This window comes from Scleropages formosus, chromosome 18 (genome assembly GCF_900964775.1).
Source record: "Scleropages formosus chromosome 18, fSclFor1.1, whole genome shotgun sequence".
NCBI lineage: Eukaryota > Metazoa > Chordata > Actinopteri > Osteoglossiformes > Osteoglossidae > Scleropages > Scleropages formosus.
This window is the reverse complement of record NC_041823.1, coordinates 1,426,401-1,441,135: the sequence shown is the minus strand read 5'-3', so window position 1 is coordinate 1,441,135 and position 14,735 is coordinate 1,426,401. Positions and strand designations below refer to the sequence as shown.

General features: G+C 45.2%; 2 protein-coding genes across 2 annotated transcripts; both read left to right on the top strand.

Annotated features, from left to right (window-relative positions):
* Positions 1-799: 799 nt before the first annotated feature.
* LOC114909122 (class I histocompatibility antigen, F10 alpha chain-like) lies at positions 800-5,571 on the top strand. Its single transcript, XM_029245968.1, has 6 exons — positions 800-905; positions 3,165-3,267; positions 4,063-4,320; positions 4,531-4,797; positions 5,052-5,342; positions 5,420-5,571. Exons 2-6 carry the CDS (start codon positions 3,210-3,212, stop codon positions 5,551-5,553), a joined length of 1,008 nt encoding a protein of 335 aa, XP_029101801.1. The 5' UTR covers positions 800-905; positions 3,165-3,209; the 3' UTR covers positions 5,554-5,571.
* A 2,117-nt stretch (positions 5,572-7,688) lies between these two features.
* Positions 7,689-14,622, top strand: LOC108933848 (uncharacterized). Its single transcript, XM_018751216.2, has 8 exons — positions 7,689-8,262; positions 8,350-8,461; positions 9,736-9,878; positions 10,564-10,683; positions 10,776-10,812; positions 11,373-11,423; positions 11,935-11,970; positions 12,058-14,622. Exons 2-8 carry the CDS (start codon positions 8,398-8,400, stop codon positions 12,228-12,230), a joined length of 624 nt encoding a protein of 207 aa, XP_018606732.2. The 5' UTR covers positions 7,689-8,262; positions 8,350-8,397; the 3' UTR covers positions 12,231-14,622.
* The last annotated feature ends 113 nt before the right edge of the window (positions 14,623-14,735 follow it).

The window sequence follows — 14,735 nt, the reverse complement described above, 5'->3', positions numbered from 1 at the left end:
ACCTAGTTGGTATTTCTCAACTTCCCGCACCAATTCCAGCTCCTTCCCCCCCAGTGAGGTAACATTCCACGTGCCAAGAGCCAGTTTCTGTCACGAGGGGCTGCGACGCCATGCGCCACCCTGCCCTCTCCCGCCACCTGGTACACATTGCACCCAATCCCCATGTTGGACCTTGCGGGTGGTGGGCCCACATGGCCCCCCCATGATGCCTTTTTGAGCTGAGCCTGGCCGGGTTACGGGGGCTGCCTGGCCACCAGGCGCTCACCTAGAAACACTACCCCCAGGCCTGGCTCCAGGGGTAGGTCCCGGTGAACCTATTCTGGGCAGGGTAAACATTCTTTTGTTCCCATTTTTCATAGGGGGTTTTTTGGTCCATGCTGTCCCTGGAATCATATTAATAATAATCTCGTGATCTTGATCTAAGTGCATGATAAACATGTCAATGATTATGTTCAATAATTTTGTGATTATAAATGCTGAATTATGGATAAACCATTATGCAGCTACTGTGTGATGTACATTGGTTCATATGGTGGATTATGACAAATCAACTGTACTGTAGAATTGTTTGTCTGCATCCAAGTGTCTCCTTCTGCTGAAGTAATGCACAAATTGTATTTCCTATGAGATGTAGGTTGTTTCGGAGAAAAGCGCCTGCTGAATAAATACATCTATACATATACTGTTGTTGTTGTTAAGAAGAAGAAATAGAAGAAGGTGTCATGATATATACTGACCACTAGAGGACAGAGTAATTACCTACTCGACTCTGCAGCACGATTTACAAACACACACTTGTACAGGAAATCTTTATCATAACCAAAAGTGAAAGTATTTTGCGACGGAATTAGTTGTGTGTATCACAGAAGACATTTGAAAACCAGTCAGAAAAAGAGCTTCTCCAGGTAAGATCAGGGTTTCTTATTTGACCACACAATCATACATCGGTGTTAAGATGTTCAATAATTGTATCGTCACAGGAAGGTTTCCTTCACCTCATTTCTACAAACTGTTGTGTTTCTTCATCATTATAGTACACACAACAGCTTACACTGTTTACTCACTTACATTTACCCTATTTACCCATTTAAACAGCTGGGTGATGTCACTGTACAATTTAAGAGTAAATATGTTACTCAGTGGAGCCACAGTAAGAGGTTGGGATGTGAACCCACGTCCTTTAAGTTAAGAAACAGCAGCTGTAACCAGTATTCCATCTGCTGGTCCCTCTGCTGTACTTGTTGTTCAGTCCTGTTGAGTCAGTAGCAGCTCTTGTTGACCACATGTACAGAGTTCCTCCAGAACATTCTGTTCTCCGCTTGTGTCCTTTGTGTTTTCAGGAGTGAGTCCACTGGTAGCGATCAAGTCTATTCATGCAGTCAATGTGGTTATTATTATTATTGTATGTAATATATTATATGATAGGATATTAATTCCTGTGTGCCTTTTCTAACAAAGAACACACGTACAATATAAAAACATAAGCTATCGAACTAGAGTTATTGAATTACACTTTTTAATAATTCTGTTCTTCCTCACATTCACATTGAAACACCGAAAAACTGCTCTCCATAAAGTGAATGAAGCACTTCTTTGATGTATAACAAACACTTCCTGAATACGCAGTAGTGACCTGTGTACAGACTCAACACACACCTGTGCAGGTAGAGTTTCTGCTCATAACCAGAAATTGGTGGTTTAGTGGTGAAACTGTTGTTTACCACACATGAGACCCGGGTTCTATTCCTAGTCAATGCAAAGTGGCTGTAAGATAACGGTCACGGTTCTGTTTCATGTAAAAGTCTTTCAGTGCTTTGCAAGGGACAGCTGGTATCTTTAGACCTCAAGGTTGCAAGTTTGAATCCCACCTCCAACTGTGGTGTCCTTTAGCAAGGTACTTACCCTGAATTGCTGATGTAAAATTATTCTGCTGTATAAATGGGTGAATAATTGTATGTTTCTTTAGAGAAAGGTGTCGAATAAATGTATAACCTGAAGTGAAGGTCTTGTTCCAAAGAAGGAGGAAGTGGGTTCGATTTCTGCTCAGCCTGTCTGGAGTTTACATGTTTTTCTTGTGTCTACATGGGTTTCCTCTTGGTGCTCTGGTTTCCTCACACAATCCACAGACATACAGTTCAGGTGAACTGGTGACTTTAAATTGCTCTTACTGTATCAATGGGTATGTGTGCTATCCTGTGATGGACTGGTGTTCTGTCCATGGTGTACCCCCAGCCTTGAACCCAATACTTTCAGTTCACCATGACCCCATTCAGGTCAAGTGATTATTAAAATTGTATGAATTTCCAGAGACTATTTACAATGTAGGGGGGGTGTGGTGGGTTGGATCAGGTATTGCTCTCCAGTGGGTCTGGGGTTCGAGTCCCCGCTTAGGGTGCCAGTTCAGACAGTGTGTGTATTTACAATGTAATTTTACTGTTCAAAGATAAAAAAATGTGCTCAGTTGCCGTACTTCAGCAGAAAGATGAATGTGTGTAAAATACACACACACACACACACACACACACACACACACACACACACACACACACACACTTTCTGAACCGCTTGTCCCATGCGGGGTCGCGGGGAACCGGAGCCTAACCTGGTAACACAGGGTGTAAGGCCAGAGGGGGAGGGGACACACCCAGGACGGGACGCCAGTCCGTTGCAAGGCACCCCAAGCAGGATTCGAAACCCAGACCCACCAGAGAGCAGGACCCGGTCCAATCCACTGCACCATCGCGCCCCCTCCCATGTGTAAAATATTCTGTATAAATTGTGAAGGTGTGGATCACAGTTAAAGACACCTATGTGAGACACCATGGATTGACTCAGGATTTACATCTATTAATTTAACTGACACTTTTCTCCGAAGTGACTTAGACTGATTTACCTTTTATACAGCAAGTTAATTCTTACTTCATTAATTCATGTTAAACACGTTGATCAGCTGGAGGGGGATTGAAATCTGGTTTATTGAAGTGTAAGGTGGAAGCTCTAACCACTGCGCCTCCTGCTGCCACAGGTGTTTTACTACATGAGGGGTGGTAGGACTAGTTCAGACTAATTTACCTGGTTTGTTTCACTAACAACCAACGAATTGTCTTCAGGCTACACAAACCCTACAGCTGTTCCCTTTGCTCTCACTGTTTTATGTGCTTTAGGACAAAACGAGCAGCAGAGACACGGTTTCCAGCATCATCATCATCATGAAGGTACCTGCAGTGGTGCTGTTGATCCTGGGCTCAGTTCACCTGGTCTCTACAGGTAAAGTACTGAGTTTTACTACACTGATATGACTACATATAGTGGTACTGAGTGTATCCACTAACAAACACGCTTCAACATCAGTACTGTCAAAAAACTGACTCTGTTAAAAAAGATATGGTGTTGTCTGTATACAACCAGTATTCCACAGATACAGTAAAAGAACATAATGAACTATATGTGAGTGTTAAAATATGATTTTTATTTTGGTATTTGGATATCAATTTTTTTTTGTGTTCTTTTTGAGTTATCGAGTAATTATGGGGCAGCATGGTAGCACAGTGAGTAGCGCTGCTGTCTCACAACGCCCCGATGGTCCGAGAGGATGTAGATTTGATCCCTACTCAGGCAATGTTTGTATGTTCTCCCCGTGTCTGTGTGGGTTTCTTCCGCGTACTCTGGTTTCCTCCCACAGTCCAAAGACATGATGTTCAGGTTCACCTACAGAGTGTGTGAGTGACAGAGGGTGTGTGTGTGTGTGTGTGTGTGTGTGTGTGTGTGTGTGTGTGTGTGTGTTCCACTGATGTATGGATGAGTGACCCATTGCAAGTAATGTATCTAGCAGTGTAAGTCACCGTGGTGAATAAGGTGTGTGGGCTGATAACACTGCATAGAGTTCATTGGAAGTCACTCTGGAGAAAAGCATCTGCTAAATAAGTAAACATAATTATGATGATTATCACTGAAATATGAATGATTTGAAAAATGTCTGGGATATTTCATTCAAGCTGTAAATTTTTTTAAGATTAAAGTGTTTAAAATATTAATAAGATCTTTCTGTTTTTTCTAAAACAGACTCCCACTCTATCTCACTGATGATTACGTTCATATTTGGAGAGACACAGTTCCCAGAGTTCACTGTGGTACTGTTGGTCAATGATGTTCCTGTGGAATACTATGATAGTGACATAAAGAAGATTGTTTCTCGGAGACACTGGAGGGTAAATGACTCCATACAGGAAACTGATATCAGAGATCATGTGGGTGCAAACTTTTACAGTGCCATGAAAACCTCATTAAATACCATGATGAAGCGTTCAAATCACACTCAAGGTGAGCAAACTGTTCATCTGAAGTTCTTCTGACTTCTTTCAGGAAACATATTATTGGTTTTTGAATGTGAATTTCAACCCTAAACTGAACAGTTATCAGACCTCATATGATACAGTTTCTAATAGATAAATAAAACACACATTTATTGTATCAATGTATCAATATAGTGAACATCATAAGTGTTTCTCTCTATTTAACTGGTTTCTACAGGAGTTCATGTTTATCAGACCTTTGCAGCCTGTGACCTGGAGGAAGATACACTGAGTAGCTTTATTGTTATAGAGGCTTATGATGGAGCACAGAAATATCAATATGATGCCCTCACTCATACACAGAATGCACTGGTTCCAGAGCTTTTTTGGAGCAAAATAACAAGTGATGTCATAAAACAGACTTTCTCAAATATCTACCGGCCTCTGTGTGTGAGGACACTTAGGAGATACCTGCAGGAGGACAAGAACATACTGCTGAGGAAAGGTACAGTACTGTGTTGGTATCTGTTCACACACTCAGTGAGAGTTCAGTGTAGTTCATAGTCTTGTGTTTCACTGGGAACCCAGATTGGTCCCTACAGGACACTGTATTTACACACAAGTAAAAAGTCCACATTAAACTGTAAAGTTCAACGCACTGATGAAAGTGAAATGAGTTATGTGGAATATGGGACATGAATTACTCATCACTCATCAGTGACAGCTCTCGAACAGGAAGTCCTCTTTCTGACCCCACAGAGCGCCCCAGAGTGAGGGTCATACAGAAGACAGAGCCACACAGCGGAAGGACACAGGTGAGCTGTGTGGCCACCGGCTTCTACCCCCGACGCGTCAACATGACCCTGCTGAGGGACGACCGGCCCGTCCCAGACCGGGAGCTCACGGGAGGAGAGGTGCTGCCCAACGGAGACGGGACCTACCAGCTGAGAAGGAGTCTGAGTGTCAGTGAGGAGGAGCTGAGAGAGAGACACCGCTACACCTGTACTGTGTCGCACCTGAGTGTGGACAACAAGCTGGACGTCAACTGGGGTAAGACACCTGTACGCCTGTACTGTATATGATTTATGATCTATATGAACCATGTGTGTCTGTGCTCTTTGTTCCAGAACCAGAAGCTCCTGCAGACGCGGTGCTCATCAGTGCAGTTCTCATCGCTGTCCTGGTTCTCACTGCACTCATCATCACAGCTATTGTCCTCTGCAGGAGGAGAAGACACACTGGTGAGGGGGATGAGGACTAGATGATGGACAGATCCATTATTGTCACACTAATAAACTGTGGAGTCACAATCAGGGACACAGAGGAGGTGTTTCACTGAGGTTCCCCTTTGAGACCCTTACATCACATTATAAATAGTGTTAGTTGCACTGGAATGGCTTGCTTGTTGAAGTTATTTATACCTCGGAATAACCTCTGTCCCAGACTGACAATCATTCAGTGTCATTTTTTTTACGTCCTCAGGAAATCCGTCCAGCTATGGATACGAGATTCGGTGAAAACCAAAAGAAATTACTCTCTATCCCACATGAAGGATAACACAGTGAAAACCGGTACAAACCTCCACAATTGGAAGACCTGGACCTGCTGGACACATTAGTCACATTTGAGTTTCTTACATTAAATCATTTATTTAATGTCTCACCTGTAGAAACCAGGGCCTTAAGGAGGATGGTCACTTGGTCTTTTCTATGTCACTGGAGAGACTGAGAGCTGGTGCCCAGGTTGATCAAACCAACAGGAAATGGGGTGTAAAGTAAAATGTTTCACATAGCTCCCAGAAATGGAACAAAAGGAAGGAAATTTTTTAATTAACATAACAAAGCAATTTAACACAAAAGTTTCTTTACTCATGGGGGGGCGGCAGTGGCGCAGTGGGTTGGACCAGATCCTGCTTTCTGGTGGGTCTGGGGTTCGAGTCCTGCTTGGGGTGCCTTGTGACAGACTGGTGCTCTGTCCTGGGTGTGTCCCTCCCCCTTCAACCTTACACCCTGTGTTGCTGGGTTAGGCTCTGGCTCCCTGTGACCCCGTATAGGACAAGTGGTATCAGATGATGATGTGATGTCTTTACTCCCCATTCTTATAACTAGACTTCCCAAAGTGAACAAGATTTATGTGGACTCTCTGCAGACAACATTATCTCTGGAGGGTAGTCAACACACACACACACCGAGATGCAACTAAAGAAAAGTGAGTGTCCCTAAGGTTGAGGACAAGGGTCTCTTCGAGTCTAGATCAAAGACAGACAGACAGCCAATGGACACCTGAGGATGCTGGGGCTTCCTGAGAAGGACAACAAGAATATCGGAGCCAGAAGGAGGGTTTAAACAGGATACACACCCAGGTGGAAGGACCAAATTATGGTACCCAGGACAATTTCACCAAGGATGTCACTCGGCCACCCGAGAAAGGTAACTGGATCTGTGGCCTTTGACAAGGGAGTTTTGGGCAGCAGGGAATTCGGCGAACTCTGCTGGAGCGCAAGTTTACACAGGAGGATCTCTGATTACCCCATGGAAGTTCTCAGGCTGACAGCTGTTTTGTACTCATCTGTTATGTTTGTGGGGGGCGTGGTGGTGCTTGGCCGGGTCCTGCTCTCTGGTGGATCTGAGGTTTGAGTCCTGCTTGGGGTGTGCTGTGACGGACTGGCATCCCGTCCTGGTTGTATCCTTCCCCCTCCAGCCTTACGCCCTGTGTTGCCAGATTAGGCTCCACCTCGCGCAACCCCCAGCAAGCGCGTGCGTGTGTTACCTTTGTGTCACACTGTACAATTATTACTGTAACATTGTCTGTAATAGACAGCTTATAGAATTTACTATTTCTTTTGTGTTGCCTTCACTCTTGGGAATGTTTAAATTGGTTGGTATCTTGTTTTGTCACAGACAGTATCGTCCTGCACCTGTGGACATTCACTCTAACCCTATAACTGACCACAAAACACAATCCATGTCACTTTCTCCCAAACTTTATATGATCTCTTCTTATTGGAGGCTGAACATCTGTCCTCTTCATTTTTGAGGAGCTTCAAAGGAATATTGAATTCTTGCACTACCGGAATAAATCTGCTCAAAACTTGTGTTCATTTTTGCAAAGATTTTTTCCAAATTTTTATTACAGTTCTTCCAGTCCCAACTTAACATGAAACAAAAAATAAATAACAAGATTTTCTAAAACGTATTATAAACACACTGAGGAAACAAATTCACATCCACTCATTAAAACAAGACACAAATGACATTTTCCCAAAGGAATGAAAAAGCACATTGCATAAAGCATCATTTGAAATGTGAAAACCAGCAAAATCATCCATGTGACAGAAGAAAAACACACAGGACACAAACTTTCCAAGACGGATGTAAATCACTGAAATGTCATCAAGCGTAACTATGCGTCTCTCAAGCATCGAGCAGCATCCCAATGATGATCGTCAGGGTCTGTAGCCCTCAAGCCACCAGCATCTTCTGAGGGACTAGAACCAAGCACCGATCGGCAATAAAAAGTGCAACAAGAAGTTCAATAACTTCTCAGCCTTTCAGCTCAGATCACGACGCAATGAATGCCAGATATTCCCTGGCGCGTGCACAGGATTCTCAAAAGATTGTTTCCATTTTACAATTATTATTATTATGTTTTAAAGCGTTTCAAAGAAAAAAGAAGCAGCAAAAAAAAAAAAAAAAAACCGCACGGCGATACACTTATCAGTGCGAATTGTCTCTCGCGCAACGTGACACCCCGGCCTGCAGGCTGAGGAGGGTGTCTTTCGCCATCGGCTGATCGCCTCCGTCAGAGATTCCTCCCCACCCCCCGATCCCCCCCCCGAAGGAGTTCACGTTCAGCACTCTACTCTAGTCTGGTGTTCGCAGCGAGCGCCGGTCACGCGTTTTACTCACTGCGATTAAAATAATAAACTATCCTTTTCAACGGACCGACAGGACAACGTTAACGCGCTTCGGTATTGATATCGATATCTCTGATTGCATTGTTGTTACTGTTTACTCATCGTTACCGCATCGTTTATTCATCGTTGTTTCATCATCAGCTCTGGGCCACAGTACAGTAACAGTTACATTGTAGCGGAAACTCCAGCATGAGTGTGTCATTGTCCCCCCTCGGGGGGCTTCCACCAACGCTCCTGTTAACCGCTCTAATCGGTGAGTACAGTACTGTGTGTGTGGTATCGATCACTCAGCGCGAGGCTCTCACAGTTGCATTTACATCCCCATGTGACATCATTTAGCGGACACTTAGTCGTTGTCTTTAATCAAAGCGACGTACGTCTCATAACATAAAAACACAATGTGTGCACCATTAGTCATTAGATCAACAGAAAGAGGGACTTTTGATTCTTTTTGATTCATAAGTGCAGAGTTAGTTTGTAACTTACTTTCCCACCGCATGAACCGGTGTGTGTGTACGACCATCGAGTCGCGGCCCATATTTACTGCAAAATTACTGTAGTGCGTCGTGATCAGCGCTTCCAGTCGAGACGAGACTAGTGAACGGGTCGAAACGCAGAAAGTGAAAAGAGTAACATATGAGTGGCTTCGCAAACTTATTTTCCGAGTTACACTGCATCACAAGAAGCGAAACGAACATGATTTCGTTGCTCGAGCAATACGATGACGATCGGATGATGAGGAAACATCATCTGCAGCTGTTTCATCATCTCACGTCTGCAGCCATCTCTTTCTTCTAATGTACAGTAATGTACAAACTGTATTTTTGCTGAGATGTTCGTCGCTTTGGAGAAAAGCGTCTGCTAAATGAATAAATGTAAACGTAAATATTAATTAAATAATAATCTCGTAGTATTCGTGCCTAAGTTTCGAAGCGGTCGGTCGGGCGATTGGACGTCATAAATGGTACTAGTTTCTCGCTCCATCTTCATTGTCCGCTTAGTTGTCCGAACAGAGGAAAAGGTTTTAAAAATATTATTTTTAAAAATAAAAATAAAAAAAATTAATGTTTATAGTGCGCCGGTCGTTCGAGTCTCACGTGATCGCAGTGTTGCGCAACACTTTAAGGGAATTTCCGTCCGAAAAGCGCACGCGCGTTACGTCATTCGGCAAATGAAAGTTAAGCGCAGCGATCAGGAGATCGTCACCTGACCGAGTCATTGCACATGTCGTCATCGCCCGAGTGGAGGGTGTGCTCACACACTCGTGGTGCTCAGGAATACAGAGCAAGGGTTCAGACACACACATCGAAATTTGGATTAGTTATTGTGTGCACCTTCCACAAATTTCTGCCATCCTCTGGGGTCTCATCATGGGCTGCTCACTTGCCATGTCTTTGTACACCTGTGTGTGTGTGAGTGTATGCATCTGGCAAAATGTGTGTGTATTTGAGTTTGCACATTGGTGTATGGTGTGTGACACTAAACCGCTCCCCCTCCACCCCATCCCCATCTGCCTTCTTTCTCCAGCACTGATTGGCTGGAGTCCAGCATCATGTTCAGTGGTGCTGGAAATGACGCGAAATTACCAGTGTCCAGAGAAGGGATGGGTGACTCTCACCTATGAGCACAACATCAGCCACTGTCAGCAGAGCTGGGATTGGAACCAAACGGTAAAATTAACCATTTGCTCAGAGAACATTATTTTGCAGGTCTCTCACTATACATTCACTCATTTAGCCAACACTTTTCTTCAAAGCAACTTACACTGTTAAGGTTACAGTTACTATACATCACACACACATCATCTGAAGCCACTTGTCCCATATGGGGTGACAGGGAGCCAGAGCCTAACCAGGCAACACAGGGCAAGAGGACACACCCAGGACAGGACACCGGTCTGTCACAAGGCACCCCAAGCGGGACTCAAACCCCAGACCCACTGGAGAGCAGGACCCGGTCCAACCCACTGCACCACCACTCCCCTGCAGTTACTACAACCTTACAATTATTTACCCATTTATACAGCTGGGTCATTTTTACTGTAGCACTTCAGAGCAAGTACCTTGTTCAAGGGTTCTATAGCCAGAGGTGGGGATCAAACCTGCAACATTTGGAGTTAGAAGCAGTAGCTTTAACCACTACACTGCAGCACCATTCACAGCGCAGTCCTCCCAGTGGACAGAGAGCTATAGCCGCTACGCCACCTGCTGGCCCATGTACAGGCTGAAGTGTTGGAAAACTGTCCCCTTTCCCAAGCTTTGTGTCAGAACCCCTGTCTCCTGTTTCCGCCGTCTTTGGGTTATGGACGTGTCCAGAAAGTGCTGACACTGACCGTGGCCTTTGGTTTTCCTGCAGAGGATCGCAATTTACGACCATCAGGAGCAGTGTATAACACCGTGTGTCAAGGTGTATTCTGGCAAGTTGTTTCTATACACCTGTGAGAATGTCACCCTCACCTTCTTCTGCCTGACCAGTGTGAGTTGTGTTCACATCCCCCTGTGCTGTGTCCCTTGCCCTTTTCCCAGAAGACACACCCGCTGACAAAATTTTCTCCCCTCTTTCTCTAGGCACAGGATGTGAATGAGACCAGGGTCCATTTCATTGGTAAGATACTGGAAGGACAGAGGTTGTTGCCGTGGCAACAAGCATAACTTCTGTTAAATGTGAAGGAAAGACCTCTGTGTGTGTGTGTGTCACTGAGTGTTTTTTTTGTTTCTGTCCTGTTTCCCATTTTCTTGGTTTCAGCCGACTATCATTACGCATTTTATTGTAATGTTGGTAGTCATTCCTATGTTATATTTAACCCCTTCACTGCTGCAGTGTTATCAGCCAGTGTAGTATTTTGTTGTTTTTCCATTATCCAGTGCATTGCTATTGTCACTGTAGACAGAAGTACCTCCCAGATTAATACAGATTAATAAAGTTTAATATGTTTTGATGTGTAATAAAATTGGAATTTATAGTAACTCACATCTTATCAGGCTGCAGTGATATCCAGTCAGCCTGTGGTCAAGTGCGGTCAGCCTGTGCTTGAGGACAGTCAAGCTCCTCGTTGCAAGAAATAAGGACTGAGCTCCAATATGACTGATCATGGGAGAGACTAAAACTTCTTCACTCCTAACATAACACAACCTACCATGTGTTTCCCACCCTGTGTGCTTTAGGGATCATCTCTAGGAAGCAAGAATACAAGAACCACCCAGTCACAGTGAAAGGTACTTCTTTTTGACCCATTATCATTGCATGGCTGTCGGCTTCCACTCTAAAGCTGTTGAGAAGGCTGACGGTGAAAATGTGCATGTGTGACCCTCTAGTGTGCTAGTGTCTCCTGTGTGCTCTGCATGTTTCTTATGAAAGAGGGGTCTTGACCTCAGGGGTCTCAGTCTTCCGTCCTCACATCTATTACCACATGCAGAATCATCAGAGTCCATGTGTTAACAGGGGCAGCTTGTAGTGTAGTGGTTAGAGCAGCAGCATTCAAATAGCAAATACATAAATAATTATAGCAGATGGTGTTGAACTCATTGATGGAGCTGTGAGGAGATCAGAAGAGAAGTGGTTCTGAAGGAGATGAGTTTGAGACCCTTCTTCAATGAATACCTGCTCAAGCTGTGGCTGGGTTACCCAAGTGGCTGTGCACGGATACCACGGGTCTTGACCACATGATCTTTGGATTCTCCCCCACATGGACTTCCAGTGACCTTTTGTTTCACTCCAATTGTTCAGGTGATGAGAGCCCTGCTGGACCTCCTGGGGACCCAGGTACGCCAACACGCCTCTCACAGTATTTGTGTTCTTCCTCACCGTCTGCTTACGCTCTGTGTGACGTTCGCTGTTCCTCGTTGACAGATAGCAGCGGATCATCGGTGGCCACCAGTGGAGCTCGGACCTTTGTGCCTACGGTCGTCGTCGTCGTCGCCATTGTCGTCATTGTCTTCGTCGTCATTGTCATCGCGGCACTGTACCATCGCCGCCGGCAACAGCAACACGCTCAACCTGTCCCCCATGACAACCTCTTGTGAACATGGCTGGTGACAGACACTCTGTGACGACTGCAATTGGAGCACGTCTGCCTTTCATCGAGCATTCGGGCGAATGTGGTTTTATGCAGGAGAGTAGAGAAAACATTCGTCGTAGAAGTAATCTTACGTTGCAGCGATAAGCTGTAAATCTTCAGCGGCTGCTTTGGGGTTTCATTCTCGCTGTTTCCTGAGCTGCTACCTGGTGTCAAGGGCTAACTAACCATTTTCGGAGAAGGAGTCGTGTCGCTGGTAGGGATTCAACCAGTTTGATAAGACAGACCTCGGGATGGGAGGCTTTACTTGAGCAGGGGGCCCCGGGGGGTCCTGTGGTCTGAACCCACAGTTAGGGGACACGTGTCCCAGGTGCCTTGATTCAGCTCAGGCAGCATCATCGCTGCGCTTCTCGGTGCCATTCATAGTGAGGCCTTCATTCCTTTTGGTGTGTTTACACCCCTCACCGTGGTATTCTGTAGAGGTTTCTATATATGGAGTTTCTGAATGTATGACGTGTTGAATGTGTGGATGTGAATATTGGCTTCATTGGTGTGAATGAAGGAGCTCATCTACTTCCCAAAGCTACTGTAAATGCCAGTATGGTGCTGTTCCACAACTCGGGGGGGGTCCGCAACCAAGAGGAGCCACATTTGTGGACAAAATTTCTTTGTTTTTCATGGCCAGTTTTTCCAGTACATTCCAAAAGGGAAACTGGGTGGTTGAACATTTTAATGTTAGATGCTGGTAACTTCAGAAGCAAAAAGCACTGAGTTGGATATGAGATTAACTTAAGAGCAGCTGTAGGTATTTTGGCTGCTAACAATCCTGCAATAAAGTCGCTGGAGTCCAGTATGAATTGTGCTCACAGGGACGAGGAGCAATATAGAAAAGGTTGTTCAAAAGTGACCTTTCATCAAACTGTATTTATTTGAAAATGTAGAAGTAAAACTGTTTGACAGTGTCGGGACACTTTGGTGCAGAAACACTTGTGTTTTTGCGTCTTCGCTGGTGCAGTTCCTGTGGAAGCTGCGTGTCCTCTAGTGTGGTGCTATCCTGCAGCGGAGAGACCCTCCGTCTCGAACCCGAGTCCGCAAGGGTCCCAGCAGTCCCCTGCACTAACGGGCAGAAACATGTAGGGGGCAGCAGATGCGAATGTATTAATTGTTTATGCAAAAAATATTTATCAAGCAGCATTTGTATACGTTTTATACTTTTTTGTTGTTAACCAGCCAAACAGCTTTAGATATTTTGGATACTGGAAAGTGGCAGCTCAAAATATCCCGCATCTGTATTGACTTGGAAACGGTTTACGGCCTAACGGTGTGTGTCGCTGCCACGTGTTCTGAGCTCATCGTGTAGCGCGGTACCGCTGTTATTAATACGGCTGCCATCGTTTCGCAACGGTTCCACGTGGGATGGTTTTCACGCTAAAGAGTTCGCTGCGTTCTCGCCGCAAACCGGTCCGGAGCAGATGGCCGGGTGTCGGATGGTCTCTCGGTGTCAGTGTGCGGCGCTTCCGGCGCAGTGCAGCTCGCCTGGGGACGTCGCTCTTTGTTCGACCACAATCCTCCCTCAGGCCTCTTTTACATCCCATCAGCAGCGGGGGGCACTGCAGCATTTCGGAGCAGCTCTTAACTGTGCCGCACGCTCACTTTGTTCTCGGTCCTCAAAGTCGAGTTCGGTCCGAATATTCTTCCTTCCTCCTGCAGTTTCAGTGGGAATCGTTGCTTCGAAAGTAAATGTGTCTCAGTTTGGGCCGACTCAGTCTGAAAGGGATCTGTGAGGGCTGTGCAGAGCTCTTAAGGCTGGCAAGTTTCCCCGTGACACTTGCGGTCTCCTGTTTTACCATGTTTGAACTGCCTCCGGCGGTCCTCTTGAGGTCCCTTCGGGCAGCGGCACTCGAAGTGTTAAACTGGATCAAATGAGTTTATGGTTTTTCTTAGCGCCACAAGGCAGTTGGGTCGCGGAGCACGTGCTCTCGCTTCCTCTTCCTCCGGCGGCATCTCACACACACACACACACACACACACACGGTGTCAGGCTTTCCCCACGGCCAGAACAATACCGCACTTGTTGCCCAGTGTTGTCACCTTTCCAGTTTCACTAAATGTCACCAAAGTCACCATTATTACCCCACAAGTCATATGTTGCAAAAGGTTCCTTACTGACAATTTAGTGACAGTTAGAGTGAGAAAACACTGAACTGAATTAAAACGGAATTTTTTCGAGATGCCGGAAGGCCTTTTCTGAACAAACGCTTGAGACGTGTGTGTCGTCTTTGCCTCACGCTTCCGCTCCGCCCAAATGGGAGCGTCTCCTGCCAAACTGAACACACTTTTGCTTTTGTTTGTATTTTTTTTGCATGGAAACTCTTGTATATACTTTATATATGTGTGTGTGTGTATATATAAATTATTTTTGTTATTTCGTATCAGCGGTTAATTAAAAACATACTGTGACCCCACTTGTTGCCGTTGTGTGCTGTATCTCGGATCAGCAGCTAGTGCGGTA